The 23,652-nt window shown below is 63.9% G+C and overlaps 6 protein-coding genes across 6 annotated transcripts; 4 read left to right on the top strand and 2 right to left on the bottom strand.

Moving 5' to 3' along the window:
• Window positions 1–280: 280 nt before the first annotated feature.
• Window positions 281–3,939, bottom strand: PRIM1 (DNA primase subunit 1). The gene is made up of 12 exons (XM_039388395.1): window positions 3,165–3,939; window positions 2,775–2,932; window positions 2,591–2,697; window positions 2,437–2,510; window positions 2,057–2,193; window positions 1,605–1,663; window positions 1,426–1,535; window positions 1,112–1,336; window positions 964–1,033; window positions 797–882; window positions 609–707; window positions 281–527 (listed from the first exon to the last, which is right to left on the bottom strand). The coding sequence occupies exons 1-12, from the start codon at window positions 3,265–3,267 to the stop codon at window positions 508–510; spliced, it is 1,248 nt and encodes a 415-aa protein (XP_039244329.1). The 5' UTR covers window positions 3,268–3,939; the 3' UTR covers window positions 281–507.
• On the top strand, window positions 3,372–5,675 carry LOC113991249 (retinol dehydrogenase 16-like). Its single transcript, XM_027727382.2, has 4 exons — window positions 3,372–4,173; window positions 4,304–4,562; window positions 4,986–5,149; window positions 5,286–5,675. Exons 1-4 carry the CDS (start codon window positions 3,858–3,860, stop codon window positions 5,501–5,503), a joined length of 957 nt encoding a protein of 318 aa, XP_027583183.2. The 5' UTR covers window positions 3,372–3,857; the 3' UTR covers window positions 5,504–5,675.
• An 87-nt stretch (window positions 5,676–5,762) lies between these two features.
• On the top strand, window positions 5,763–8,094 carry LOC120324660 (retinol dehydrogenase 16-like). Its single transcript, XM_039388396.1, is given in 5 exon segments — window positions 5,763–6,250; window positions 6,253–6,574; window positions 6,705–6,963; window positions 7,387–7,550; window positions 7,705–8,094. Coding segments are annotated over 5 exon segments (1,008 nt in total). The 5' UTR covers window positions 5,763–6,205; the 3' UTR covers window positions 7,923–8,094.
• Window positions 8,095–8,181: 87 nt separating this feature from the next.
• Window positions 8,182–10,446, top strand: LOC113991247 (retinol dehydrogenase 16-like). Its single transcript, XM_027727381.2, has 4 exons — window positions 8,182–8,993; window positions 9,124–9,382; window positions 9,699–9,862; window positions 10,138–10,446. Exons 1-4 carry the CDS (start codon window positions 8,678–8,680, stop codon window positions 10,356–10,358), a joined length of 960 nt encoding a protein of 319 aa, XP_027583182.1. The 5' UTR covers window positions 8,182–8,677; the 3' UTR covers window positions 10,359–10,446.
• A 2,561-nt stretch (window positions 10,447–13,007) lies between these two features.
• GPR182 (G protein-coupled receptor 182) lies at window positions 13,008–15,716 on the top strand. The gene has a single exon (XM_027727380.2). It carries the CDS (start codon window positions 13,010–13,012, stop codon window positions 14,102–14,104), a length of 1,095 nt encoding a protein of 364 aa, XP_027583181.1. The 5' UTR covers window positions 13,008–13,009; the 3' UTR covers window positions 14,105–15,716.
• A 470-nt stretch (window positions 15,717–16,186) lies between these two features.
• ZBTB39 (zinc finger and BTB domain containing 39) lies at window positions 16,187–23,183 on the bottom strand. The gene is made up of 2 exons (XM_027727375.2): window positions 23,144–23,183; window positions 16,187–21,835 (listed from the first exon to the last, which is right to left on the bottom strand). Exon 2 carries the CDS (start codon window positions 21,724–21,726, stop codon window positions 19,597–19,599), a length of 2,130 nt encoding a protein of 709 aa, XP_027583176.1. The 5' UTR covers window positions 21,727–21,835; window positions 23,144–23,183; the 3' UTR covers window positions 16,187–19,596.
• Window positions 23,184–23,652: the final 469 nt, after the last annotated feature.

Below are 23,652 nucleotides of genomic sequence, written 5' to 3'. Positions count from 1 at the left end.
GGGTGCGGCGGGACCCCCGTGGGAGGGAAGCGAGGAACGCCCCGGGTGGGGGGATGAGGTGCTGTGAATGTGGGCCTTGACCTCAGCAGTGGGCAGGGGTAGGGGGTCAGGGCATGGGGTACAGGCTGGGTTTTGGGGGGCAGAGACCCCGCATTGCAGAGCAGGGATATCCCCTCAGCTCCTCCCCACGGGGAGGGACACAGACCCCAAATAGACCCCAAATGCAGACCCCACACAGAACCCACACAGACCCCACACACAGAGCCCCGCCCACCTCAGGCACAGCACAAGGGTGACCAGAAACATTTAATGGTTTTTGTGTAGAAAAGGTACAAAAAGTACAAAAAGTGTAAGGGGCTGTGAGTGAGGAACGGAGGCGGTGCAGTTCGGCTGCTCCAAGGCACCGGGACCCCCCTGGGCAGCTGAGGTGACAATGACAAGCACAGAAGTGACAATGGCCGTCGCTCCCTCGCCGTCCCTTCATCCAGGACCCCTGGCAGCAAGGCCTCAGAAGTCTCCTTGAATGTCTGTCAAGAGGAGAAACGGGAATTTTTCCAGAAAAAGAGCCGTTTCTCAGAGCCAGGGGGTCTCCCCCTCCCGGCACCCACCGCTCCGGCGCAGCCGCTCCCCCCGCCGGGCGCTCTCCATGCCCTCCACGAACTGCTCGAAGACCCTCACGTAGGGAGCCAGGCTCGTCCTCTTGTAGTCTGGAGGGTTGGGGGGAGTGAGCAGGGGTGCTGGGGACCCCCCTCGCCCCGGCCCTGACCCCCCTCACGCCCACCCAGACCCCCCTCACCCCTCGCCCGGCGCTTCGGCTCCGTCTCCCCGACGTCCTCCTGCTCCCCATCGCTGCCAGCCGTGTCCAGCTCGTGGCACAGGGAGCTGTGGGAGAACCAGGGTGAGGTTTTGGGGCTGTGGCACCACCAGGACCCCGCCCTCAGCGCTGCCGCCCCGCTCACGCACGTGATGGTGGGGACAGCGAACGGGTCAAACTGGTCCAGTGTCTGCAGGTCCAGCGGCACCGAAATGCGGCCTTAGAGAGAGAGAGAGGGGGGTGTCACTGTGGGGACCGCCCTGGGGGTCCCCCCGCGGGGTCCGGCCCCACACCCACCCGTTTTGGGGTGGACGCTGAAGGGGCTCTTGAGCAGGTGCCCCACGCCCTTGCTGACGTTGATGTCGAGGCGGGGGAAGCAGAACTGCAGCATGATCTCCCAGTCCGCGTAGCACGGGGCGGCCCCGCGGCCCCGCGTCCGCTCCATGCGGCCCCGCAGCACCTCCCAGCGCTGCACCGAGTCCTTCCTGCGCGGGAACTCGCCCTGCAGCGCCTCGCGGTGCTGTGCCGGCGGTCAAGGCTCGTCCCGCGCTCCGCCTGGACCCCACCGACCCCACCGACCCTCCCTCCGGCCCCGGCACCAGGAAGGATATCCTCCGGGACCAGGGCCAGCACCTTGTCCCAGCTCTCGGGGCTGCCCAGGATGTCCTGCCCCACCAGCGCATACTCCTCGAAGTACTTCTCCACCACGGCCACCGAGCGCCTGCGGAGAGCGGGACGGGCTCAGCGCCCGCCGGGGGCTGCGGGGCCGGGCAAGGGGGTCCCCACCCACCTGATGAAGGGGTGCACGGGGTAGGAGAGGTTCACCTTCTTCACCGTGTCTGCTCTGCCCTGCGGGGACAGGGGTGCTCAGCCTGGGGGGGCAGGCAGGGGTGCCTGGACCCCTGTGCACCCACCGTCACCAGGGTCAGGGGTGCCCAGACCACCATATGCCCACCTTCACCGGGGTCAGGGCATCCCAGACCCCCACACACCCACCTTCACCGGGGTCAGGGCATCCCAGACCCCCACACACCCACCTTCACCGGGGTCAGGGCATCCCAGACCCCCACACACCCACCTTCACCAGGGTCAGGGCATCCCAGACCCCCACACACCCACCTTCACCGGGGTCAGGGCATCCCAGACCCCCACACACCCACCTTCACCAGGGTCAGGGCATCCCAGACCCCCACACACCCACCTTCACCGGGGTCAGGGCATCCCAGACCCCCACACACCCACCTTCACCAGGGTCAGGTACTCCACGGTGGCCGCCCGCAGCGCTGGGGACCATTTCCTCACCGCATCATCACACACCCAGCAGTGGACACCCCTCCGGCCCGAGTACACCCACAGGCGATGCCTCATGCCCAGGTCCTCTGCAGGGGGCACAGACGGGTTTGGGGGCACATCGGGATGGACTGTGGCGACCACCCAACGCTGGTGGTGCCACAAACCCACCGGGCACCGGCATGTCCCCCGGCCCCGCCAGAGTTCTGCCCCGGCTCTTCTTCGAGGTCTGGGCATTGCTGTGGGGCAGAGCGTGGGCTGCGTGTGCAGAGGCGTCCACGTGTGCCCCCCAGACGTGCACAGGGGTCTGCAGGTGCCCCCCAGACCCTCACCCGTGAGCGCGCGGTCGATGACGCGGACGGCGATGGTCATCAGCGTCCAGCACTTGGAGCAGATATCGGCCGAGCTGGGGGCAGAGTGTGGTGGGTCAGGCGGCTGCCCCACACCCCCAGATCCTCCTCCCGGCCCAGAATTCCCCCCGGGAACCTGCAGCACGTCCGGACGTCGTCGTAGTCCGTCATGTCGATGTCGAAGACCAGCTCCTTCTCCTGCGGCTGGAAGGCCCCCGGGCGCACCGTGTTGTGCTGGTTGGGCTGCGGGAGGGACGGGACGGGCTCAGTGAATCAGGGACTCCCACGGACCCCGAGCACGGTGCCCGGGACTCACTCACCCGGTGGGAGTAGACGGCCCCGATGTCGATCTTGTAGGGGTTGATCTTCTGCAGCTCCCGCTCCAGCTCCTGGGGGCTGCTGAAGGACTGGAACCGCACGTACACGTCGTCCCGCAGCGTGAAGGAGAATTCCCGCAGCTGGAAGTAGTTCTTCACCACTGCGGGGGCATGGAAGGGTCGGGGGGAGTGACAATGCCCTCACCACAATATCGACGCCCCCCATCCCTTATCGATACCCCCCGTCCAGTATCGATACCCCCCACCCAGTATCGATACCCCCCGTCCAGTATCGATACCCCCCACCCCGTATCGATGCCCCCAATCCCGTATCGATGCCCCCCACCCAGTATCGATGCCCCCCATCCCGTCTCGGTGCCCCCCGCCCGGTACCGCCGCCGTAGCCGAGCCAGCGGCCGTAGGGGCCGTGCGGGAAGAGCCGCCGGTAGAAGACCGGGAGCAGCTCGGGCAGCGCCGCCGGCTCGAACGGCGCCATGGCGGGAGCGGAGCGGGGCCGGGCCCGGGGGCCGCCGGGAGATGTAGTCCTGCCGCGGGGCCGGGGGCGGGACAAGGCACCGCAGGAGTCCCGGGGATGCTCCGGGGCGATCGCGGCGCGCTGAAGCCCGGGGGCGACCGGGGTGACCCCGGGCCCGGAGATGTCCCGGGGATGTGCCGGCTCCGGCTGGGGGCCAGGACGGGTGTCCCGGGGGTGTCCCGGGGTCCGGGGGTGTCCCGGCGCCCGGGGGGCTCCCGGGGCGGCAGCGCAGCGGTGCGGGAGCCCCCGGGCGCTGCCCCGCTCCCGTTAACGATTCCCCGCAGCAGCGGCCGCAGCAGAGCCCCGGGACCGGGACACAGCCCGGGGCAGAGCCCGCAGCACGGCGAGCTCCAGGCGGCAGCACCGGGACGAGCCCCGGGCCGGAGGATGGACACGGACGGGGCGGAGCCGCCCCCGTTCCTATCGGGAGGTCCCGCGGCCCTTCCGCGATGGTTGCCCCGGGGCTCCGCTAATTAATCATTAACAGCGGCGAGCGGGCACGGCCAAGGTCGGTTCCTTTCCCAGTCCCGGTGCCGGTGCCGGTGCCGAGGATGTGGCTGTGCGTGGCGGCGGTGCTGGCGGGGCTGCTCCTGCTGCGGCGCTGGCACCGGGAGCGGCAGACGGTGCCGGGGCTCCGGGAGAAGCACGTGCTGATCACGGGCTGCGACAGCGGCTTCGGGAACCTGCTGGCGCGGCAGCTGGACGGGCGCGGGCTGCGGGTCCTGGCCGCCTGCCTGACCGAGGCCGGGGCGGCGCGGCTGCGGGCGGCCACCTCGCCGCGGCTCCAGACCGTCCTGCTGGACGTCACCTCCAGCCAGAGCATCGCCGCCGCCAGCGCCTGGGTGCGGGAGCGCGTGGGTGACCGAGGTAGGCTGGGGCAGACGCCCCGCTGTCACCCCCACTGTCACCCCAGCAGCCCCCTCTCGCCTGCGCTGGCACAGCCGGGTCTGGGCGTGGGGCCGTGGAGCGGCCCCAGCTCATCCCGTCCCCTCTGCAGGGCTCTGGGGGCTGGTGAACAACGCAGGCATCGCCATCCCCACTGCCCCGAACGAGTGGCTGAGCAAGGACGACTTCATGAAGGTGCTGGATGTCAACCTGGTGGGGCTGGTGGAGGTGACCCTGAGCCTCCTGCCGCTGGTGCGGCGGGCGCGGGGCCGCGTGGTCAACGTGGCCAGTGTGATGGGCCGCGTCTCCTTTTTCGGCGGCGGGTACTGCATCTCCAAGTTCGGCGTGGAGGCCTTCTCCGACAGCCTCAGGTGAGTCTGGCGTGGCACCGTCCTGATTTCCCAGTTTGTTTTTCTGGACTTTGCCTGGCACAGCTCTCAGTCCCCATCCTCGCGGCACCACAGCCGAGCACGGGTCGATGGCTTGTAGCTGCTGCTGAAGCGTGAACGGCACCTGTCCTGGCACGGAGCCTCCCTATCAGATCCTGCCCCCATCCGGGATCGGTTGGGCAGAGCCCTGCAGTCCTGACCTTCGCTTTGTCCCCAGACCAGTCCATCCAGATGTGGCACATGTTTGCTCACATGCTGCCTCAACCACGTGCTCAGGCACGGGGTCCAGCTGGATGGTCTTGCTCTGCTCCTCTGGCACGAGGCTGCTGTAAATCTCATGGGAGAGGCAGCCATGGGCACATTCCAGTGCTGGTCCCGTGTCCCATGGCACTTGGTCCCTTCCAGGCTTGAGATGCGCAACTTCGGGGTGAAGGTCAGTGTGATCGAGCCAGGCTACTTCAACACGATGATCACCAACGTCGAGAACCTGGAGAGAAATTTTCTTTCTACCTGGGAGAAGCTTCCAGAGGAAATCAAAACAAGTTATGGGGAGAGTTACTTGAAACAGCGTAAGTACCTCTCCCAAAGGCTGAGTGATGCCGTTTCTCTCCTGACACGAGGGGGGTCCCACGGGGGTCCCACCAGCCCAACACCCCACCAAGCTGCTTGGCTTCGGGGTCTCAGTGGCATTTTCTGCCTCTGCAGTTGTGGCATCACTGAAGATAATGCAGAAGAGCTACAACTGCGACCTGTCTCTGGTCACGGACTGCATGGAGCACGCACTGACCAGCCTCCACCCCCGCGCCCGCTACTCCGCCGGCTGGGACGCCAAGCTGCTCTACATCCCCCTCAGCTACCTGCCCTCGGCCCTCACGGACATTGTGTTCACCTTGTTCTTCTCCAAATCCGTGGTGAAAGCCTAAGGCAGGGATGCCAGGCTGAGGCACTGCGATGCCTAAGCCAGGGGCTGGTGACGTGTGGGGGGATCTGGCGGCGCAAGGTGAGATCCGACATCGCCCGAGGCCATGCTGAGGTCCCCGAGTTTGTTCCCTGCCCACAGACGGCTTTGTCCTGAATAAAGACCCCCCCATTACACTCCTGGCACAGTGGTGGCACTGAGGCTGTGTCGTGGGGGCTCCTGGGGGCTCTGGCTGTTCCCCCAGGTGCTGCTCCCCACAGGGTCTGGACCCCACTGGGGGAGCCACTGCTGGACTTGTCCAAAGTGGCACTCCAGGGATTCACACACACAAATCAAACCCACGCCTGTTTTAATCTGGGCAGATTTGCCTCTGGGCCCAGGGCTGGGAAGCCTCTAATAGCATCTTCCTCCTCCTCCTCCACTTTCTCCTCCTGCTCCTTCTCCTGCAGAGCCGCTGGGTGGGGGCTGCCCCACTCCACTGCCGTGGCTGGGGACACCGTCCCCCACCAAAGGCGGGCGAGAGGGAAGGGTCCGAGGTTGGGGCTGGAGAGTGGAGCCAAACCCAGCTCTGGGGGGCAGCGGCATTCACCTGCTAAGGGCACAGCAGAGCCCCAGGGACAGGGAGTGGTGCAAGGCAGAGCTGGGGATTGCAAACCAGGAAGGCAAAGTTGGCCCCAGGTTCTGCCGCAATCCCGGCTCTGTATAAATGGCCCGAGTGCGGCCGTCCCGGGCTGTCAGTGAGCGGTGCCGGTGCCGAGGATGTGGCTGTGCGTGGCGGCGGTGCTGGCGGGGCTGCTCCTGCTGCGGCGCTGGCACCGGGAGCGGCAGACGGTGCCGGGGCTCCGGGAGAAGCACGTGCTGATCACGGGCTGCGACAGCGGCTTCGGGAACCTGCTGGCGCGGCAGCTGGACGGGCGCGGGCTGCGGGTCCTGGCCGCCTGCCTGACCGAGGCCGGGGCGGCGCGGCTGCGGGCGGCCACCTCGCCGCGGCTCCAGACCGTCCTGCTGGACGTCACCTCCAGCCAGAGCATCGCCGCCGCCAGCGCCTGGGTGCGGGAGCGCGTGGGTGACCGAGGTAGGCTGGGGCAGACGCCCCGCTGTCACCCCCACTGTCACCCCAGCAGCCCCCTCTCGCCTGCGCTGGCACAGCCGGGTCTGGGCGTGGGGCCGTGGAGCGGCCCCAGCTCATCCCGTCCCCTCTGCAGGGCTCTGGGGGCTGGTGAACAACGCAGGCATCGCCATCCCCACTGCCCCGAACGAGTGGCTGAGCAAGGACGACTTCATGAAGGTGCTGGATGTCAACCTGGTGGGGCTGGTGGAGGTGACCCTGAGCCTCCTGCCGCTGGTGCGGCGGGCACGGGGCCGCGTGGTCAACGTGGCCAGTGTGATGGGCCGCGTCTCCTTTTTCGGCGGCGGGTACTGCATCTCCAAGTTCGGCGTGGAGGCCTTCTCCGACAGCCTCAGGTGAGTCTGGCGTGGCACCATCCTGATTTCCCAGTTTGTTTTTCTGGACTTTGCCTGGCACAGCTCTCAGTCCCCATCCTCGCGGCACCACAGCCGAGCACGGGTCGATGGCTTGTAGCTGCTGCTGAAGCGTGAACGGCACCTGTCCTGGCACGGAGCCTCCCTATCAGATCCTGCCCCCATCCGGGATCGGTTGGGCAGAGCCCTGCAGTCCTGACCTTCGCTTTGTCCCCAGACCAGTCCATCCAGATGTGGCACATGTTTGCTCACATGCTGCCTCAACCACGTGCTCAGGCACGGGGTCCAGCTGGATGGTCTTGCTCTGCTCCTCTGGCACGAGGCTGCTGTAAATCTCATGGGAGAGGCAGCCATGGGCACATTCCAGCGCTGGTCCCGTGTCCCATGGCACTTGGTCCCTTCCAGGCTTGAGATGCGCAACTTCGGGGTGAAGGTCAGTGTGATCGAGCCAGGCTACTTCAACACGATGATCGCCAACGTCGAGAACCTGGAGAGAAATTTTCTTTCCACCTGGGAGAAGCTTCCAGAGGAAATCAAAACAAGTTATGGGGAGAATTACTTGAAGCAGTGTAAGTACCTCTCCCAAAGGCTGAGTGATGCCGTTTCTCTCCTGACACGAGGCACATCCCCGGAATCAGGGGGGTCCCACGGGGGTCCCACCAGCCCAACACCCCACCAAGCTGCTTGGCTTCGGGGTCTCAGTGGCATTTTCTGCCTCTGCAGTTGTGGCGTATACGAAGATAATGCAGAAGAGCTACAACTGCGACCTGTCTCTGGTCACGGACTGCATGGAGCACGCACTGACCAGCCTCCACCCCCGCGCCCGCTACTCCGCCGGCTGGGACGCCAAGCTGCTCTACATCCCCCTCAGCTACCTGCCCTCGGCCCTCACGGACATTGTGTTCACCTTGTTCTTCTCCAAATCCGTGGTGAAAGCCTAAGGCAGGGATGCCAGGCTGAGGCACTGCGATGCCTAAGCCAGGGGCTGGTGACGTGTGGGGGGATCTGGCGGCGCAAGGTGAGATCCGACATCGCCCGAGGCCATGCTGAGGTCCCCGAGTTTGTTCCCTGCCCACAGACGGCTTTGTCCTGAATAAAGACCCCCCCATTACACTCCTGGCACAGTGGTGGCACTGAGGCTGTGTCGTGGGGGCTCCTGGGGGCTCTGGCTGTTCCCCCAGGTGCTGCTCCCCACAGGGTCTGGACCCCACTGGGGGAGCCACTGCTGGACTTGTCCAAAGTGGCACTCCAGGGATTCACACACACAAATCAAACCCACGCCTGTTTTAATCTGGGCAGATTTGCCTCTGGGCCCAGGGCTGGGAAGCCTCTAATAGCATCTTCCTCCTCCTCCTCCACTTTCTCCTCCTGCTCCTTCTCCTGCAGAGCCGCTGGGTGGGGGCTGCCCCACTCCACTGCCGTGGCTGGGGACACCGTCCCCCACCAAAGGCGGGCGAGAGGGAAGGGTCCGAGGTTGGGGCTGGAGAGTGGAGCCAAACCCAGCTCTGGGGGGCAGCGGCATTCACCTGCTAAGGGCACAGCAGAGCCCCAGGGACAGGGAGTGGTGCAAGGCAGAGCTGGGGATTGCAAACCAGGAAGGCAAAGTTGGCCCCAGGTTCTGCCGCAATCCCGGCTCTGTATAAATGGCCCGAGTGCGGCCGTCCCGGGCTGTCAGTGAGCGGTGCCGGTGCCGAGGATGTGGCTGTGCGTGGCGGCGGTGCTGGCGGGGCTGCTCCTGCTGCGGCGCTGGCACCGGGAGCGGCAGACGGTGCCGGGGCTCCGGGAGAAGCACGTGCTGATCACGGGCTGCGACAGCGGCTTCGGGAACCTGCTGGCGCGGCAGCTGGACGGGCGCGGGCTGCGGGTCCTGGCCGCCTGCCTGACCGAGGCCGGGGCGGCGCGGCTGCGGGCGGCCACCTCGCCGCGGCTCCAGACCGTCCTGCTGGACGTCACCTCCAGCCAGAGCATCGCCGCCGCCAGCGCCTGGGTGCGGGAGCGCGTGGGTGACCGAGGTAGGCTGGGGCAGACGCCCCGCTGTCACCCCCACTGTCACCCCAGCAGCCCCCTCCCGCCTGCGCTGGCACAGCCGGGTCTGGGCGTGGGGCCGTGGAGCAGCCCCAGCTCATCCCGTCCCCTCTGCAGGGCTCTGGGGGCTGGTGAACAACGCAGGCATCGGGACCCCCATTGGCCCAAATGAGTGGCTGAGCAAGGACGACTTCATGAAGGTGCTGGATGTCAACCTGGTGGGGCTGGTGGAGGTGACCCTGAGCCTCCTGCCGCTGGTGCGGCGGGCGCGGGGCCGCGTGGTCAACGTGGCCAGTGTGATGGGCCGCGTCTCCTTTTTCGGCGGCGGGTACTGCATCTCCAAGTTCGGCGTGGAGGCCTTCTCCGACAGCCTCAGGTACGGCACTGGTGGCCCCCAGCGCTTCCCTGTGCTCGTCAGCAGCCCCTGCTCTGCCTCGCTGCCCCCACACGGGGTTCTGTGTGGCTCCCACAGACCTTGTGAAACCCTGACCAGGCCACGGGGTGGGAACACGGGCACGGCTGGAGCCGCAGTTATGCAATGAGGTGAAGGGTTTCCAAGGCTCTTGAGCGAGGACAAGGCTCCTCTGTGTTTATGACGGGGTGCCTGGTAGGGGTCACGGGCTCCCCCTCTCTGCCCCAGCCCTTGCCCAGCTCGGGACAGCAGCTCTGGCTCATGTCCCCCCCTCGGGCAGGCGGGAGATGCGTCCTTTCAGGGTGCAGGTCTCCATCATCGAACCCGGCGGCTTCCAGACGGCGATGATCGACCCCGCGCCGCTGGCCAAGGACTTCACGCGCCTCTGGGAGCGGCTCCCGGCAGAGGCCCGGGCAGTCTACGGGCACCGGTACCCAGACAGACGTGAGTCCGTCCCCACGCGGCACCATCACCCCCGGTGACCCCATCACCCCTGGTGAGCCCATCACCCCCAGTGACCCCATCACCCCCAGTGAGCCCATCACCCCCAGTGACCCCATCACCCCCGGTGAGCCCATCACCCCCAGTGACCCCACCACCCCCGGTGAGCCCATCACCCCCGGTGACCCCACCACCCCCGGTGACCCCATCACCCCCGGTGAGCCCATCACCCCCGGTGACCCCATCACCCCCGGGCTGACCCCGCTCTGCCCCCCCAGTGTCCAAGATCGCCGCCCTCGTGCACCGCCTGTGCAGCTCCCGCCTGTCCCCCGTCACCGGTGCCATGACCCACGCGCTGCTGTCCCGCTGCCCCCGCAGCCGCTACACCGTCGGCTGGGACGCCCGGCTCTTCTTCCTGCCGCTCAGCTACTGCCCGGCCTGGCTGGCCGACGCCCTCCTGGGCCTCTTCCTGCCCACCCCGGCCCGCGGGAGCCCCTGAGGACGGCCGGCGGGGCGGGACACGGGCACGGTGCCCGCTCTCCCCGTGCCCCTGGCGTCGTGCTCAATAAAGCTGGTGCAACGCTGGGGCTGCTCGTGGTGCCTCCGAGGTGTCCGATGGCCCCCTGGCCGTGGTGCTGGGTGACCCCTCCCGTGGCAGGACCCCGGCTCCCGCCTGTGCCTGGAGCAGCCGCGTCCTCAGGGATGTCCCGGGTCAGCTGGCAGGGAACGCGCTGGGAAAGGCAGGGTGTTTATCCATCCCCTGGGCGTGTGGGTGGTGATCCCTGCTCACTCATCCTGCTAATTAAGAGCAGATTAGTGATCAGTAGCTGAGGGGCAGGTCCCTGAGGTTGGGCACTTGACTGCAGCACTAGAGCAGTGCTGAGGAAGCTTCTCCAGAACACTTTCTTCAGCTTGGCAAAGCAGCACGACATCCCCAGCAGCCCCCACACGTCACGTTCCAGGTGTCCCCAGGGCCTGGATCAGTGCAATGAGCTCCTGGGAGGTGACACTGCAGCCTCAGCTGCACCTGCCCTGGGACACCTGTGCTCACATCCCTCCGGCAACATCCTGGTCCTTCTCAATCCCACAGTTCTGAGTGGAAATTCCCTGACCTCTTAAATAGAACCAGCACAGCATCCCTTTCCCCTTGGGTGGGGGGCAAAGACCCCCAGCCCCTCCCTGGCAGAGCAGCTCCTCTTCACCCCGGTGGACCCAGCCGAGCCAAAATGTGCCCAGGGTGAGCACGAAGCTGCCAAGTTCCTGTTTGGAACCTGGACCCTGGGTCCTGCCAGGGCTGGTACCTGCACACGGGGTCACCAGGCTGGGCTTGTTGTTGTGAGACCCGACTTATCAGTGCCCTCGTGCTTCCCCACTCCAGCCGTGCCTTCCTTCCGAGCCAATTGTTGATCCCAAAGTCTTGTCTGCACTCGAAAAAGGAGATTTCCTGCAATTGTTTCACAGGACTTGCAGCTCGATGCAAAATTTTCTGCCTATCAGCCCCCTCCCCAGCACCAGGGCAAGGCTCGAGCCCCCTCCCTTCCCCTGCCAGACAGCAGGGCAATCACAGCTCCATGATTAATTGCTGCCCGGCCAGAGGTGCTTCTGTGGTGACATCCATCTGCCATCGGCTGCTGCGGCAGCGCTGCCTGGGCAGAGAGTTCAGCTTTCAGCCTTTTTTCCCCCAAATGAAACCCCGAGCTCACCTGGGTATCGTGGTGGCATCAGGGACAGCTGTTGGCACCTGTCCCACAACCCACCCTTGCAGGAGTCCCAGTGCCGGGGCAGGACCTGGCCTGGAAAAGTCCATCCCAGAGGATGCATTTTCCCTGCAGCAGGATCCAGGCAGGATCCAGCCCCCGAGCCCAGCAGGGGGATTGTGGAGGGGACCCTCCAGAAGCCTCAGGGACCCCCCTGCATCCCCACACCCCCAGGCACCCGCGGCTCCCACACCGACACCTGCCCGGGGCCTCCCCGCGCCCCCGCCCAGTCCTGCGGCAAAATCCAAAGGGAGCCGAGCCCTGGGGCTGGAAATCCAGTCCAATGTCACCCACGCTGGGCTGCCTCAGGATGTTGGACCACGACAGTCATTTCCTGCCGGGAAGCAGCCACCAAGCCCACCCCGAGCTCTGCTCTCCAGAGGCGCGTGAGCCGCTGAGCCGAGAGGATCCCTGTGCTCCCGAGCAGCCCCTGCACAGCCCTCGCTCTGCCACCGGTGAGCAGAGCTGTCCCTCCTCCCTCGTGTCCATCTGTCCCTTCTGTCCTCCCGTGCTCCCTCCCATCCCTCTGTCCCCTCTCCCATCCCTCTGTCCCTTTTTCTGTCCACATGTCCTCTCTCCTGTTATCTCTCCCCAATCCCATGGGCCTCTCAGGACCTGCAGTGTGGAGAGGGTGGGAGGTCGGGGAGCCATGGGAAAGGCATGTCCAGCCTCTCCATGGTTTTGGGAGTGGGTGGGTGTCAGCCCACTGCCACAGGGATGCCGCTCTGGTGGGGGACTCTCGGCTGTGGCACTCCTGGCTCACCGGGGTCCAAGTTCCACAGGAACACCCCGGCAGCCCAGCACGCTCCTCCAGCTTTCCCGAGGGAATGGCTGGTCCTGAGCTCTTCTAGGTACAGGGCTGGATGGGTTCTGTGGCATCTTTGCCATGCTGATGCAGCTGTACTGGGATCAGAGCTCTCACTTGAGGCACCAAAGGATGTTGAGGTCAACTGCATTTCCCTTAACTTTGTAATTTTGTCACCTACTTGGAAGTCCCGACGGCTCCCGGCAACGCAGCCACCAGACAGGCAGAGCCAGTGAGGGACCACGCTTGGAGGGCTCGGGAAGGGGATGGGGCCTGTCCTGCTGGAGTGGAGTCTGGGGCACAGTCACCGGGGTGTTCAGTGGCCTGGGCACCAGCCCATGCCCCTGGCCAGGCTGTGGGACAGGGACAGCCACCAATGAGGCTGATGTCTGTGGCTGGCACTTAGTCTGACATGTGAGGGGATCACCTGGGCAGACACGGCATCTTTAGAGGGTTGATGTAGGGAGCCACCATAGGACTAAAAATTGGGTTAAAACCCCCCAGAAGGGTCTGAGCCCCATGCAAGGACCGAGTTCTGCGTGTTCAGACTCTCCAGCTCAGTGCTCTCCCTTTCCCTGCAGCGCCGGGATGGCTGAGATGACCACGGCCCCCACTGAGACACACACTGTCCCGAGTGAGTACGGGGACTACCACAACTGGTCCGAGCTGTTCCACCTCCTGAACCACACCTACACCTACTGCGAGTTCAGCCTGGACGAGAACATCAAGCGGGTGATCCTTTTCATCCTTTACCTGGTCATCTTCGTGGTGGGCTTGGTGGAGAACCTCCTTGTCATCTGGGTCAACTGGCAGACACGGGGCAACAAGAGCTTGGTCAACCTCTACATCATCAACATGGCCATCGCTGACCTCGGGGTGATGCTCTCGCTGCCCATCTGGATGCTGGAGGCGATGCTGGATTACACCTGGCTCTGGGGCAGCTTCCTCTGCCGCTTCACACACTACTTCTACTTTGCCAACATGTACGCCAGCATCTTCTTCCTCACCTGCCTGAGCGTGGATCGCTACGTGTCCCTGACCAGCTCCTCCCTCTTCTGGCGCCGGCACCAGCACCGCGTGCGCCGCGCCGCCTGCGCCTGCAGCTGGGTCCTGGCCGCCTCCATCCCCTTCCTGGAGGTCGTCCACATGCAGCTGGTCAACACCGGGGAGCCCATCTGCATCTTCATGGCCCCCTTCGAGACCTACGACGAGTGGGCGCTGGCGGTCAGCTTGGCCACCACCACCATTGGCTTCCTGGTCCCCTTCCCTGTCATCGCCGTCTTCAACGTCCTGACCGCCCGGTTCCTCAGGCGCACCAAGCCGGAGAGCCGGCGGCACTGCCTGCTCATCTACGCCTACATCGTGGTCTTCCTCCTCAGCTGGCTGCCCTTCCACGTCGTGCTGACGCTGCTCACCCTCGACGGCAACCACATCATCCTCAACTGCACCTTCGCCCGCTTCCTCTACTTCTTCTACGACATCATAGACTGCTTCACGATGCTCCACTGCGTCGTCAACCCCGTCCTCTACAACTTCCTGAGCAAGAACTTCCGCAGCAAACTCATCTCCGCCGTGGTCAAGTACATCCCCAAGGACCACGGCGCCCCGAAGGGCGCTGGCAACTCCTCCTCCACCACACAACACTCCATAGTCATCTCCAAGGAAAACAACCCTCCCAACTAAGGGGGGTCGGACCCTCCCACCCCCCGTGGTAGCGGCAGCGGCTCCCCAGGGACACTGGGATCGGTTTTCCTGGTGATGAGGAGACACTTTGCTTTGGCACAGCCTCTCTTGCCAGGCGCCTCCCACGGCAGGACAGGGTGCCGGGCATGAGGGGAGGTGGTGCAGGAGCTACAGACATCTTTCCTCTGCAGTGCTGCTGTGTCAGATCTATTTAGCTAAAGAAAGAATCAGAGAGATTCCCTGTTCCCCAAATGAAACCTTTGCAGTAACAGTGAGTTGCTCCACTCGGGGACCAACACGACCCCGCCCCTGGGATTTGAGCCCCGTGCCCCCCAAGCCCCAGGGCTGGGGTGCACGATCTGCCCCACCACGGGTGTTTCTGCACCCCCAGACTGTCACCGACACCCCGAGCAGGAGAGAGGGAACCACCCTTTGGAACAAAAACCTCCCTCCCCGCCCCCAGAAACGCCCAGAGCCTGACCCTGGAGAGATGAAGGCGAGGCAGCCGTGGGGGCTGAGCAGGGCACAGACCTGAGCTGGGACAGGGGAGGAGCGATTGGGATTCGAGATCAGCAACTCCTTGAGAGCAGTTCCGCAAACCCAGCAGCAAATTAGTGGTGGTTAAATGGGATTTGACTGGGCAGGGCCAGATTCAGGGCCGGGAGCTGGGGTGGGTTCCCAGTTTGGGTCTCCCATCCTGTCAATCCAGCCTCCTCTGGAGCATTCCCTTACAGGTATTTAAGGCCACTGGGTGCATTCCTCAACATCAGCAGGCTCCAGCAGCCCTTCCCCTCCCATCAAAGTCCCCGTGGGAGCGTGGGCACGTGCAGAAATCCCCAGAGCTGGAGAGAGGGCTGGGCTTGTGCTCTGCAAGGAACCGGAGCATCCGGAGAAAGTTCATCCTCCTCTGGACTCTGATCCCAGTCACGTGCTGCGGGTTGAGCCCTCGGCAGGGGAAGGTGACAGAGCGACAGGCCCCGGGGCCCATAAATCTTCCAAAGGCCTTGAGCTGCTCGAGAAACATGCTGTGAAAAAAGCAGAGCATAAGCAGTTCTGGGGGCAGGATGCTGGCAGCACGGGGAGCAGGGGGGAGCAGGATGTTCTGGGAGAAGCTCAGGACCGGGAGTTAACACGGATGTGGGGTTATCACAGGGCTGGCTGACTCTGCCAGTTCCAGGGGTCCTGCAACGGGCTAAATCCCTAAATACCACAGGGTTCCTTCTGCAGGGACATTCCTTGGTCCCCCAGGGACACCGGCGCTGAGGGGGCAAACCAAATCCGTGTCTCACACAGGAACCCTGGGAAGGCACCAGTCCCCTCACCCCAGCAATTCCCTGTCCAGGGCAGCAGCTCGGGCTGTTCCCCTTCCTTAATTCTGTTACTCCCCCAGGCTGAGGCTGAACTTGGGGGTCTGCACCCGCAGGACCCCACCACCTTCATCCCCAAATCCTCCCTGGGCTTCCCTTTGCCAATTCCCTGCCACTTCCAGTGACCAAATGGACGGCAAATACACAACAACAAACCACCTGATGTGTGCCATAAACCAGGGCAACAATATATTCGAGCTACTTAAAACATGTAACATTTGGTATTTGACCTATTAAACTTTACTTTTAACTCTCTTCATTTACCTGAAACTTTGTCCATAGATCTCAGGGCCAGAGTGGCCTTAAATAACCCCCCACCCAGCCCCACGTGGTGACCCAGGCTGGCCCCCAGCGATTCCCTCGGGCTCCCTGCAAAGCCTCCGTCATTCCTGGGACACTCTGGCTCCTTTACCCCCCAGACCACTCACCCAGGGGCTCATCCAGGCACACAAACCCTGGGATTCCCTAATGGGGGGGGGGGAGCTCTGCCCTCCCTCCTCCCATCCCTGCATCCCACGGGAATGCCACAACCCGTGGCACAACCCTGGGCCACTCCCAGTGCTGGAAGCGGCGAGGAAGAGCCCTGGACCTGCAGGAATCCTGCCCAGCTCAGCACGGGAGCAGGATACTGGGATGGCCTCAGGCATTCCCGAGACAGGAACGCCGGGATGCACACGGGGAGGAACAGGTTTTATGAAGAGGCAGCTACAAGAGGTCAACGTTTTCCTTTTTATTATTCTAAATAAAAACCACACTTTGTGCTGAACAATGGAGTAGAAAAGAACCCGATGTACAACGATTTTAGACATCTACGATTTTGGGGGGAAAGTTTACAAAATATACAAAACTTTACAGCAAATAGATAGTAAACACTTAAATAGCAGGAGGTCAGTACCTACGATTAACTTAACGAAAAGGTTAGACAGCAATTTCAACTCTGGTTCTTTCTTCTGCTTCATTACTCTGATGAGAGACCTGGATCTGTTGGGAACGGGGAAAATGAACTTTGTGTTGGGGACGGGCTCGGAGCAGGCCCCGGGAAGGGGATTCCCTGTCGGAGCTCCCCGGGAGGCTCCAGGACCCGGCATTTCCCCTCTGCACCCCCCTCTACTACCCCAGGACCCCAAAGCACTTGGCAAACACCTCAGGCCGGCCCAGGGGAGGTAGGTGGGTGGGTGTCCCTGCGGTCACCGAGGGGAGCAGGGACAGGAGGGAGCAGGTTTGCCCACAGTGGTGGAGCAGGAACAGAACCAGGCACGGAGCGACCGCCCCGGCACTCCCAACACGGAGCTGAGTGTGGAACTGGAGCTCCCAGCCGGACAAGGGGACAGGAATCACAGGGGTGACGTCCCTGTACAGCTCTGCAGGCTCAGGACCCTCCCAGAGGGAGCCCTCAGGTCTCTGATCCCTCCAGAAACCTCCCTGAGGAGGAGCAGTGGTGGGTCCAGACCTGTCCCCTTGTCCCCTGCTGCAGGATGTTCCACGTGGGAATGACCCATTGCATCACAGGCAAAGAGAAATTCCAGGGATCAGAGCTGGCTCCTGCTTTCCCCCCAGGGCTGGGAGCGAGGGCCGGTTGTGCCCGTCAAGTGTTTCAGTGTAAAAGCTTCTCTTTTTGGTTAATGTGCACAAAAGGCTTTTGCTTCACAGCTTATTGAGATCCGGGGCTGCAGGTGCTGTGCCCTGGCCCTTCCCAAAGCTCACCACGGCTTCTGGAACGTTCCAGGAGGGTCTCAAGGCTCTCCCAGCCCTGTCTGTCCCTCACATCCTTCATTGCCACCTCCAGAGCAGGGCAGGTTGTGTCCATCCCTGTCCCTGCCCCTTTCCCTGTCCCCAGCCGGACACAGCCCGGAGTTCTGCGCTCGAGGGGACCCTGTGTGAGCACGGGGTGGGACTGGGTGACCCCCAGTGGTCCCGTCCAGCCTCATCCATCCCGTGACTCCACGAGAGAAACCCTGGAACCCAAAGAGCAGCTCAGAGGAGCCCCCAGCGAAGCACCACCAGCTCCCCCCCGATTCCCAGAGCCCCAAGCTTTCCCAAAACGACCCTTCTTTTTTTGTAAAACTTAACCACACTCAGCTGAACGCGGCTCTGCAGCGACCCCAGAGCCGGCACCACGACGCCGGAGCTGGGAACCCAGAGCTGCAGCAGCCAGGCCAGCCCGGGGCTGACCTTTGCTTCGGGGCCTCCCCTCCTCCGAGCGCAGGCTCCAGGCACCCCCCGCTCCCGGAGGTAGGTCGGTACCACGGCAGGTACCACCCTCATTTTACAGATGAGGAAACTGAGGCAAAGAGGTGAAGTGACCTGCCCAAGGCCACGGCGGGGCGGGGGGAGCTCTCCGGGCACGTCCGGCCCCCGCCGCGGGACCTCCCTTCCCGGGTGCCCCTCCCCAGGGAAGGGGCAGCGGGGTGAGTTTCCGGGGTTTGCAAATCACTAGTTTAGTTTAGTTTAGTTTAGTTTAGTTTAGTTTAGTTTAGCAACAGCAAAACTTGACAGAAGCGCAGGAGCCGACCTGTGACCACCGAGAGCCCCGAGCGCTTCCTGTTTGTGAGGTAGAATGAGTTCCCGAAGGGCAGCCCGAGCTCGGAATTATCTGTCCCTCCCCACCTCTGCCCCGCAGCAGGATAACATGGGAAAAAGCCAATTCCCACCCTTCCTGGTGTAAACACTGTCAGCACGGGCTGAGCTCGCTGGTGGGGCCAGGAGTGACCCCCCAGGATCGCCCGACACGGGGCTGGGAGAGCCCCCCCTGCCAAGGGACGCCCAACACATGTCTGGGAGAGACCCCTGTGCCTGGGAGAGCCCCCCACGTTGAGGAGCAGCTGGCACACGGCCGGGAGACCCCCCCATGCCCAGGAGAGCTTCCCTATACTCCGGAGAGCCCTGCGTGTCCAGGAGTGCCCTGGCAAGCAGCTGGGAGAGCCCCCCATGCCCAGGTGAGCCCCCCCATGCCCAGGTGAGCCCCCTGTGCCCAGGAGTGCCTGGCACGTGGCCGGAGAGGCCAAGCTGAGGTCCCCGGTGGCCGCCACTGCTGCAACTCCGGCTCTGTGAACAAACTCACGTCGCTCCAACAGCGCACGTTTGCCACCAGACAGGTCCAGGATGTGGTGATCCACGACGTGGCAGGGAGGATCCCTTCGTGGCAGGGAGGATCCCTTCGTGGCAGGGAGGATCCCTTCGTGGCAGAAGGGCCCTCGAAGGTACCTTCCAGGGAGTTAAGGCAACGGCTTCATCGCGTCTCATCCGCCAGGCGTCCGGCAGCCCCGAGCCGGGGGATTCCAGCGGCTCTCCATGGCCACCACCAACCACCTCCCAGGAACACGGACCTGCTTCCCCTCCCTCTCCAGCCCGGAGACTCCTCCGGGAGATCCCTGTGCCTGCGCAGCCGCCTCCGCTCGGGCTCTGCAGGGAGGTTGTGTCGCTCCATCTCCTCCTCAGGGCACGAGCGAGCGTGTCACAGCCACGGCAGGGGAACCTCGGCTGGGAATGTGGGAATCCCCCTCCTCATTTGCACACTCACACGCTTCCTGCTCCTCTCCCTGGTGACCCAGCGATGGCCAATCTCAGGACACACTTGGCCCATCTTCTGGCAGTAGCAGCAGAACCCCAGGGATGCCCAGAACGTCTTTTTTTTTTTTTCCTTTTTTCTTTCCTTTTTGTTCCTTTCCTTCGAGTCCAGCACCTGCTCTGGCTCTGTCCCTCTCCACTGAGGTCAGGTGTGAAAATCTTAGCAGCATCAGTTTGTGGACAAGCTCAGGGTTAGCCTGGTTGAGTGGGCTAGAAGGCTCAAAAAAATAGACTCTAGACTCAAAAACTAGTGAGGAATACTAAAAACACAGAACTCGATGGCCTCTAACAGGACCAGAGTCAAGTAAACACGACAGACTCCTTGAAACAGTGATGTACCTCACGTGCTGTTAATTTGTACAACGCCACCAATCTAAAAAAAGCCCTAAATAGGCACAAAAAAATAAAAATTAAAACAAACAAACAAACAAAAAAAAAAAACCCGAAAAGGAGAATTCCATCCATGATGCCTGACCATTAAATAAAAGAAACGACACTTTTTTTTTTTTTTCCACGGCCTCCGTAACGAAAACGCTCGCTCCTCCTGCCTCGCCCCCATCAGCTATCCGTGTTCTTCTCGGCCTCTTTGGAATGGATGATGTACATGAAAGTCTGCTCGATGGTGAAGTCCGGGGGCAGGCTGCCCTTGTGCACCCCTATGTGCTTGCTCATGAGGTTGAGCGTGGAGCTGTAGTGCCCGCACACGGTGCAGCGGTACATGAGGGCCCCCGAGTGCGTCCGCAGGTGGCACTTGATGGTGGAGCGCCCGCGGAAGAACTTGTGGCACACCTTGCACTGGTAGGGCTTCTCGCCGGTGTGGATGCGCCGGTGGTAGTTGAACTCGCTGGTGTGGGCGAACCTCTTCCCGCACACCTTGCAGCTGTACTTGCTGTTCCCCGGCTGGCTCTGCAGCGCCAGCTCCTCGCTCAGGAACTCCTCGGGCAGCTTCCTCTTGGGCAGCCCCTGCGGCTGGAGCCGCTCCCCGAACCCCGCCCGGATGTCCAGGCTCCCGCCGCACTTGTGCTGGCTGACGTGGTACCGATAGGCCGCCTCCAGCTTGAAGCTCTGGCTGCAGAAGTGGCACTGGAAAAGAGCCTCCTCCACGTGCTGGTGCACGGCCAGGTGCTTCTCCAGCAGCTGCCGGTCCACGAAGCTGTTGGCGCACACGGAGCAGGAGAAGACGGAGATGCCCAGGTGGGACAGGGTGTGCCACATCAGGCTGCAGAGGCTCAGGTGCCTCTGGTCGCACACGCCGCACGTCTGGCTCTTCAGGTTCACGTGCTCCAGGAGGTGGTTCCGGACGGTGTGGAAATCTTTGGCCAAGGGCTTCCCGCAGGCAGCGCAGGCCAGCTCGGGGCTCCCCCCTCCCCCAAACACGGCCACCTTCCCGGGCAGGGGGTCGCTGGGGTGGACGACGATGTTGTTGTCGAAGACCCCGTCCCGCCGGTGCAGCGTCAGCTGCCACTGGGTGAAGAACTTGGTCTCGCACATGTCGCAGGAGAAGAGGAAGATGCCGATGTGGGACAGGACGTGAGTGACCCTGGAGTTGCGGTCCTGGAAGTGGGTCTCGCAGACCTTGCAGTTCCCGGTGAGCAGGTCCACGTGGTCCCTGGCGTGCTGGCGGATCAGCTGGATGTTGGGCTCCAGCACCTTCTTGCAGACCTGGCAGGGCATGGCCTTGCTGTCCCGGCCGTCGCTCTCGAAGGCCAGCTCCTCCTCGCTGTCGTCGCTCAGCTCAATCACCTCCTCGGAAGGGCCCAGCTCTTCTCCAGCATCCTCAAAATGCAGCTCGGCCTCTCCCAGATCCTCCAGCTGCAGCTCATCCATCTGCTCGAATCCCTGCTCTTTGGAGTGGTCACTGTTGCTGGGGCAGGAGTTGCTCCCCATGGAGACATCCAGGGACGGATCGGTGGGGAAGAAGCCGCCCTTTCCGTAGTCGCCGTTGCTCTGGGCCTTGTACTGGGAGCAGGAGCTGCCGGTGGTCTGTGCCGCGACATTCCCGCCGGGCTGGGCCCCCAGACCCGCGGCCGGAGCGAACTGCCCTGGATCCGGCCCCTGTTCCGTCTTGGGAGGCTGCTGTGGATGCATCAGGGGAAGAGCCTGGCTGGCTTCACCCACGGGATTCCTGTCGTCCTCCTTGTAGCCGCCCGACACGTCCCCGTGCAGGATGTAATTCCGCTCGGGGCCGAAGTGCTCGGCGCTGCTCCGGATGTCACCCAAGGAGTGGCTCTGCTCCGAGGAGGTGCTGCTCAGCGGCCCTGCCCGGCCTTCCCCCACGGACAGGGAGGGCTGCTTGGTGATGGCCGAGCTCTCCAGGTCGGGGAAGGTGGAGTGGCAGGCCTGCAGCAGGTCCTCCATGCCCAGCCGCTCCGCCACCTCGTAGATGACGCCCACGTTGATGAGGTCTGTGAAGAGCTCCGAGGTGTACACGAAGCTCAGGATCTTCTCAAAGTTGGCCGGCGTGATGAAGTCCACCACGTAGGTCCTGGCAGCGTCCAGCCCCGTGTTCAGGAAGAGGTTCTGGAAGTAGCCGGCGGCGCAGGCCAGCACGGCCTTGTGCGCAGCGAAGGAGCGGGAGCCCACCAGGATGGTGACGTCGCACATGGTCTCGGAGAGCCGGCACTTGTTGAGTTCCTTCAGCAGGTTGTTGGGGTGGTTGGTGCTGTGCAGCTTGATCCTCATGCCCATCTTAGCAGCTGCTTGAGAGTCCCTCCTCCCGGTCAGCTTGGCCTTTACACCCTCATCAGTGGCGGGAGCAGGAGGTGTTGGGCAGCCAGGAGTGGCAGGGCAAGGGGCTCTGGAGAGGGGAAACGCAGAAAAATGGTAGCACTTAAACAACCAAAGTAACACCATTCTGGTCAGACCTCCCATTTTACGCCTTCTGGATGAGCCACAGAGCAGCTGCTCAGCTGGAAAGGGACTGAACCTGCCTTGTCACCTCACAGACCAACTTTTTAAGAAGCGAAGGGGCGGATGCACAAAGGGACAAACTCAAAACAAAAAGCCGCTGACTCTGCCAGAGGCAGCTGAAGGTCCTGCTGCTCTTTGGGCAGGGACAGACATCTGTTGACTCAGAGACCCAACAGGAGCCTGTTCCAGCCATCCCCCCTCTTCCTGAGCCAGGGACAAGGCTCCTCTCCAGAGGGATGACACTCAGGCTCCACACAGCGGTCAGATTCCCATCTGGATCTGCTCCAGCCACCACTTCATCCCTGCACTTCAGATTCCACCTGTACCCACACGGAGACTCTCCGTTCCCAGGTGGGATCTCATCTCGGATCCTCTGTGTTCCAGCCTCGTGGGCTCTCCTGGGATTTCTCCTCTGCTGTGGCACCTCTCAGTGCAGATTCCCTGGCTGCCACCACGCCTGCCCCAGGCACCGGCCATTCCCACCTGAGCGTGTCCCTCCAGCTCATCCCTCTGCCTTTGCTACCCTGTCCTGCTCACGGATGCTCCAGCAGCTTTTGGGACCCCACAAACTTACCCAGAGAGCTCTACCCCTAATTCCCAGCCTCCTCCTTCCCGGGACGGGGAACAGCGGGCGCAGAAAGCAGCAGAGAGCGGGAGTTTGGAGGGGGCAGGAGGGGACGGGGCTGCTCCTGCCCCAGAGCCAGGGAAGGGTCAGAGGGGCTGAGGATGGACCGTCCTCCCCCAGGGAAAACCCCCGGCAGCTGGGGAGGGCGAGGAAGAGGAGGAGGATGGCCGGGGAAGGCTCTGGAAGGCAAACGCTCACCAGCGGCAATTCCTGCGGCGCGGGAATCCCTGTGGAGGGGATGGGACGGGGGGGGGAGAAGAGCGGGAGAAGGGATGGGGGCGCGGGGGCAGCGGAAAGGGGGGGCCGGGGGGCGCGGGCGGGCAGGAGGGGGACGGGGAGTCGCGAAGCTGCCCCGGGAGGAAAGGGAGGGAGGGCAGCGGGGACCCCCGGGCGGGCCAAGGGGAGGGGGGAACGCGGGGCCACGGGGGGGGGGGCAGCAGAAAGGGCCCCCGAGGGGAGCCACGAGGGGCGACGGGAGGCCCCGGGGGGGCCCGCGAGGGGTCGGCGCGGGGGCCGCGGCGCGGGGGGGGCTGCGGGGTCCGGGGGCCGCGGGCGGGGGTCGGTCCTTACCCGCCCGGCGCCCCGCACCATCCCGGCCCGGCTCACACAAAGGCGCCGACCCGCCCCGCGCCCGCCCCGGCCCGCGCCGCCTTCCGGGACCCGCCGCCCGCAGCGCCCCCGCGGGGCGGGGAGGACCCAGCGCGGCACCGGGCGGGGGGACACGGGCGGGGGGACACGGACACGGACACGGGCGGGGGGACACGGACACGGAGCACTGCGGGGCAGGCACAGGTCGCTGTAGCCCAGAAGCACAAGGACCCAGCCCCGCCGTCCCCACGGACACGTTCCCGCAGCCCCATCCCCGCGGGCTCTTTCCCGCAGCCCCATCCCCGTGGATCCGTTCCCGCAGCCCCATCCCCGTGGATCCGTTCCCGCAGCCCCATCCCCGCGGGCTCTTTCCCGCAGCCCCATCCTCATGGACCCGTCCCTGCTGCCCCATCCCCGTGGGCTCTTTCCCGCAGCCTCATTCGCGTGGATCCGCAGCCCCATCTCCGTGGATCGGTCCCCGCAGCCCCATC

The sequence above is a fragment of the Pipra filicauda genome, unplaced genomic scaffold, assembly GCF_003945595.2.
Source record: "Pipra filicauda isolate LSUMZ 115617 unplaced genomic scaffold, ASM394559v2 scaffold640_size194452_pilon, whole genome shotgun sequence".
Classification (NCBI taxonomy): Eukaryota; Metazoa; Chordata; class Aves; order Passeriformes; family Pipridae; genus Pipra; species Pipra filicauda.
This window is presented reverse-complemented; position numbering and strand designations above follow the sequence as displayed.

What these genes read in the sequence shown, in the direction of transcription:
- PRIM1 (XM_039388395.1), bottom strand. Translation starts at nt 3,267, where the DNA reads ATGGCGCCGTTCGAGCCGGCGGCGCTGCCCGAGCTGCTCCCGGTCTTC. An exon ending in CTGGCTCGGCTACGGCGGCG is followed by an intron (nt 2,933 to 3,164) that starts GTACCGGGCGGG and finishes ATGCCCCCGCAG; the next exon opens with TGGTGAAGAACTACTTCCAG. An exon ending in CAGCGTCCACCCCAAAACGG is followed by an intron (nt 1,034 to 1,111) that starts GTGGGTGTGGGG and finishes TCTCTCTCTAAG; the next exon opens with GCCGCATTTCGGTGCCGCTG.
- LOC113991249 (XM_027727382.2), top strand. Translation starts at nt 3,858, where the DNA reads ATGTGGCTGTGCGTGGCGGCGGTGCTGGCGGGGCTGCTCCTGCTGCGG. An exon ending in GGAGCGCGTGGGTGACCGAG is followed by an intron (nt 4,174 to 4,303) that starts GTAGGCTGGGGC and finishes TCCCCTCTGCAG; the next exon opens with GGCTCTGGGGGCTGGTGAAC. An exon ending in GCCTTCTCCGACAGCCTCAG is followed by an intron (nt 4,563 to 4,985) that starts GTGAGTCTGGCG and finishes GGTCCCTTCCAG; the next exon opens with GCTTGAGATGCGCAACTTCG.
- LOC113991247 (XM_027727381.2), top strand. Translation starts at nt 8,678, where the DNA reads ATGTGGCTGTGCGTGGCGGCGGTGCTGGCGGGGCTGCTCCTGCTGCGG. An exon ending in GGAGCGCGTGGGTGACCGAG is followed by an intron (nt 8,994 to 9,123) that starts GTAGGCTGGGGC and finishes TCCCCTCTGCAG; the next exon opens with GGCTCTGGGGGCTGGTGAAC. An exon ending in GCACCGGTACCCAGACAGAC is followed by an intron (nt 9,863 to 10,137) that starts GTGAGTCCGTCC and finishes CTGCCCCCCCAG; the next exon opens with TGTCCAAGATCGCCGCCCTC.
- GPR182 (XM_027727380.2), top strand. Translation starts at nt 13,010, where the DNA reads ATGGCTGAGATGACCACGGCCCCCACTGAGACACACACTGTCCCGAGT.
- ZBTB39 (XM_027727375.2), bottom strand. Translation starts at nt 21,726, where the DNA reads ATGGGCATGAGGATCAAGCTGCACAGCACCAACCACCCCAACAACCTG.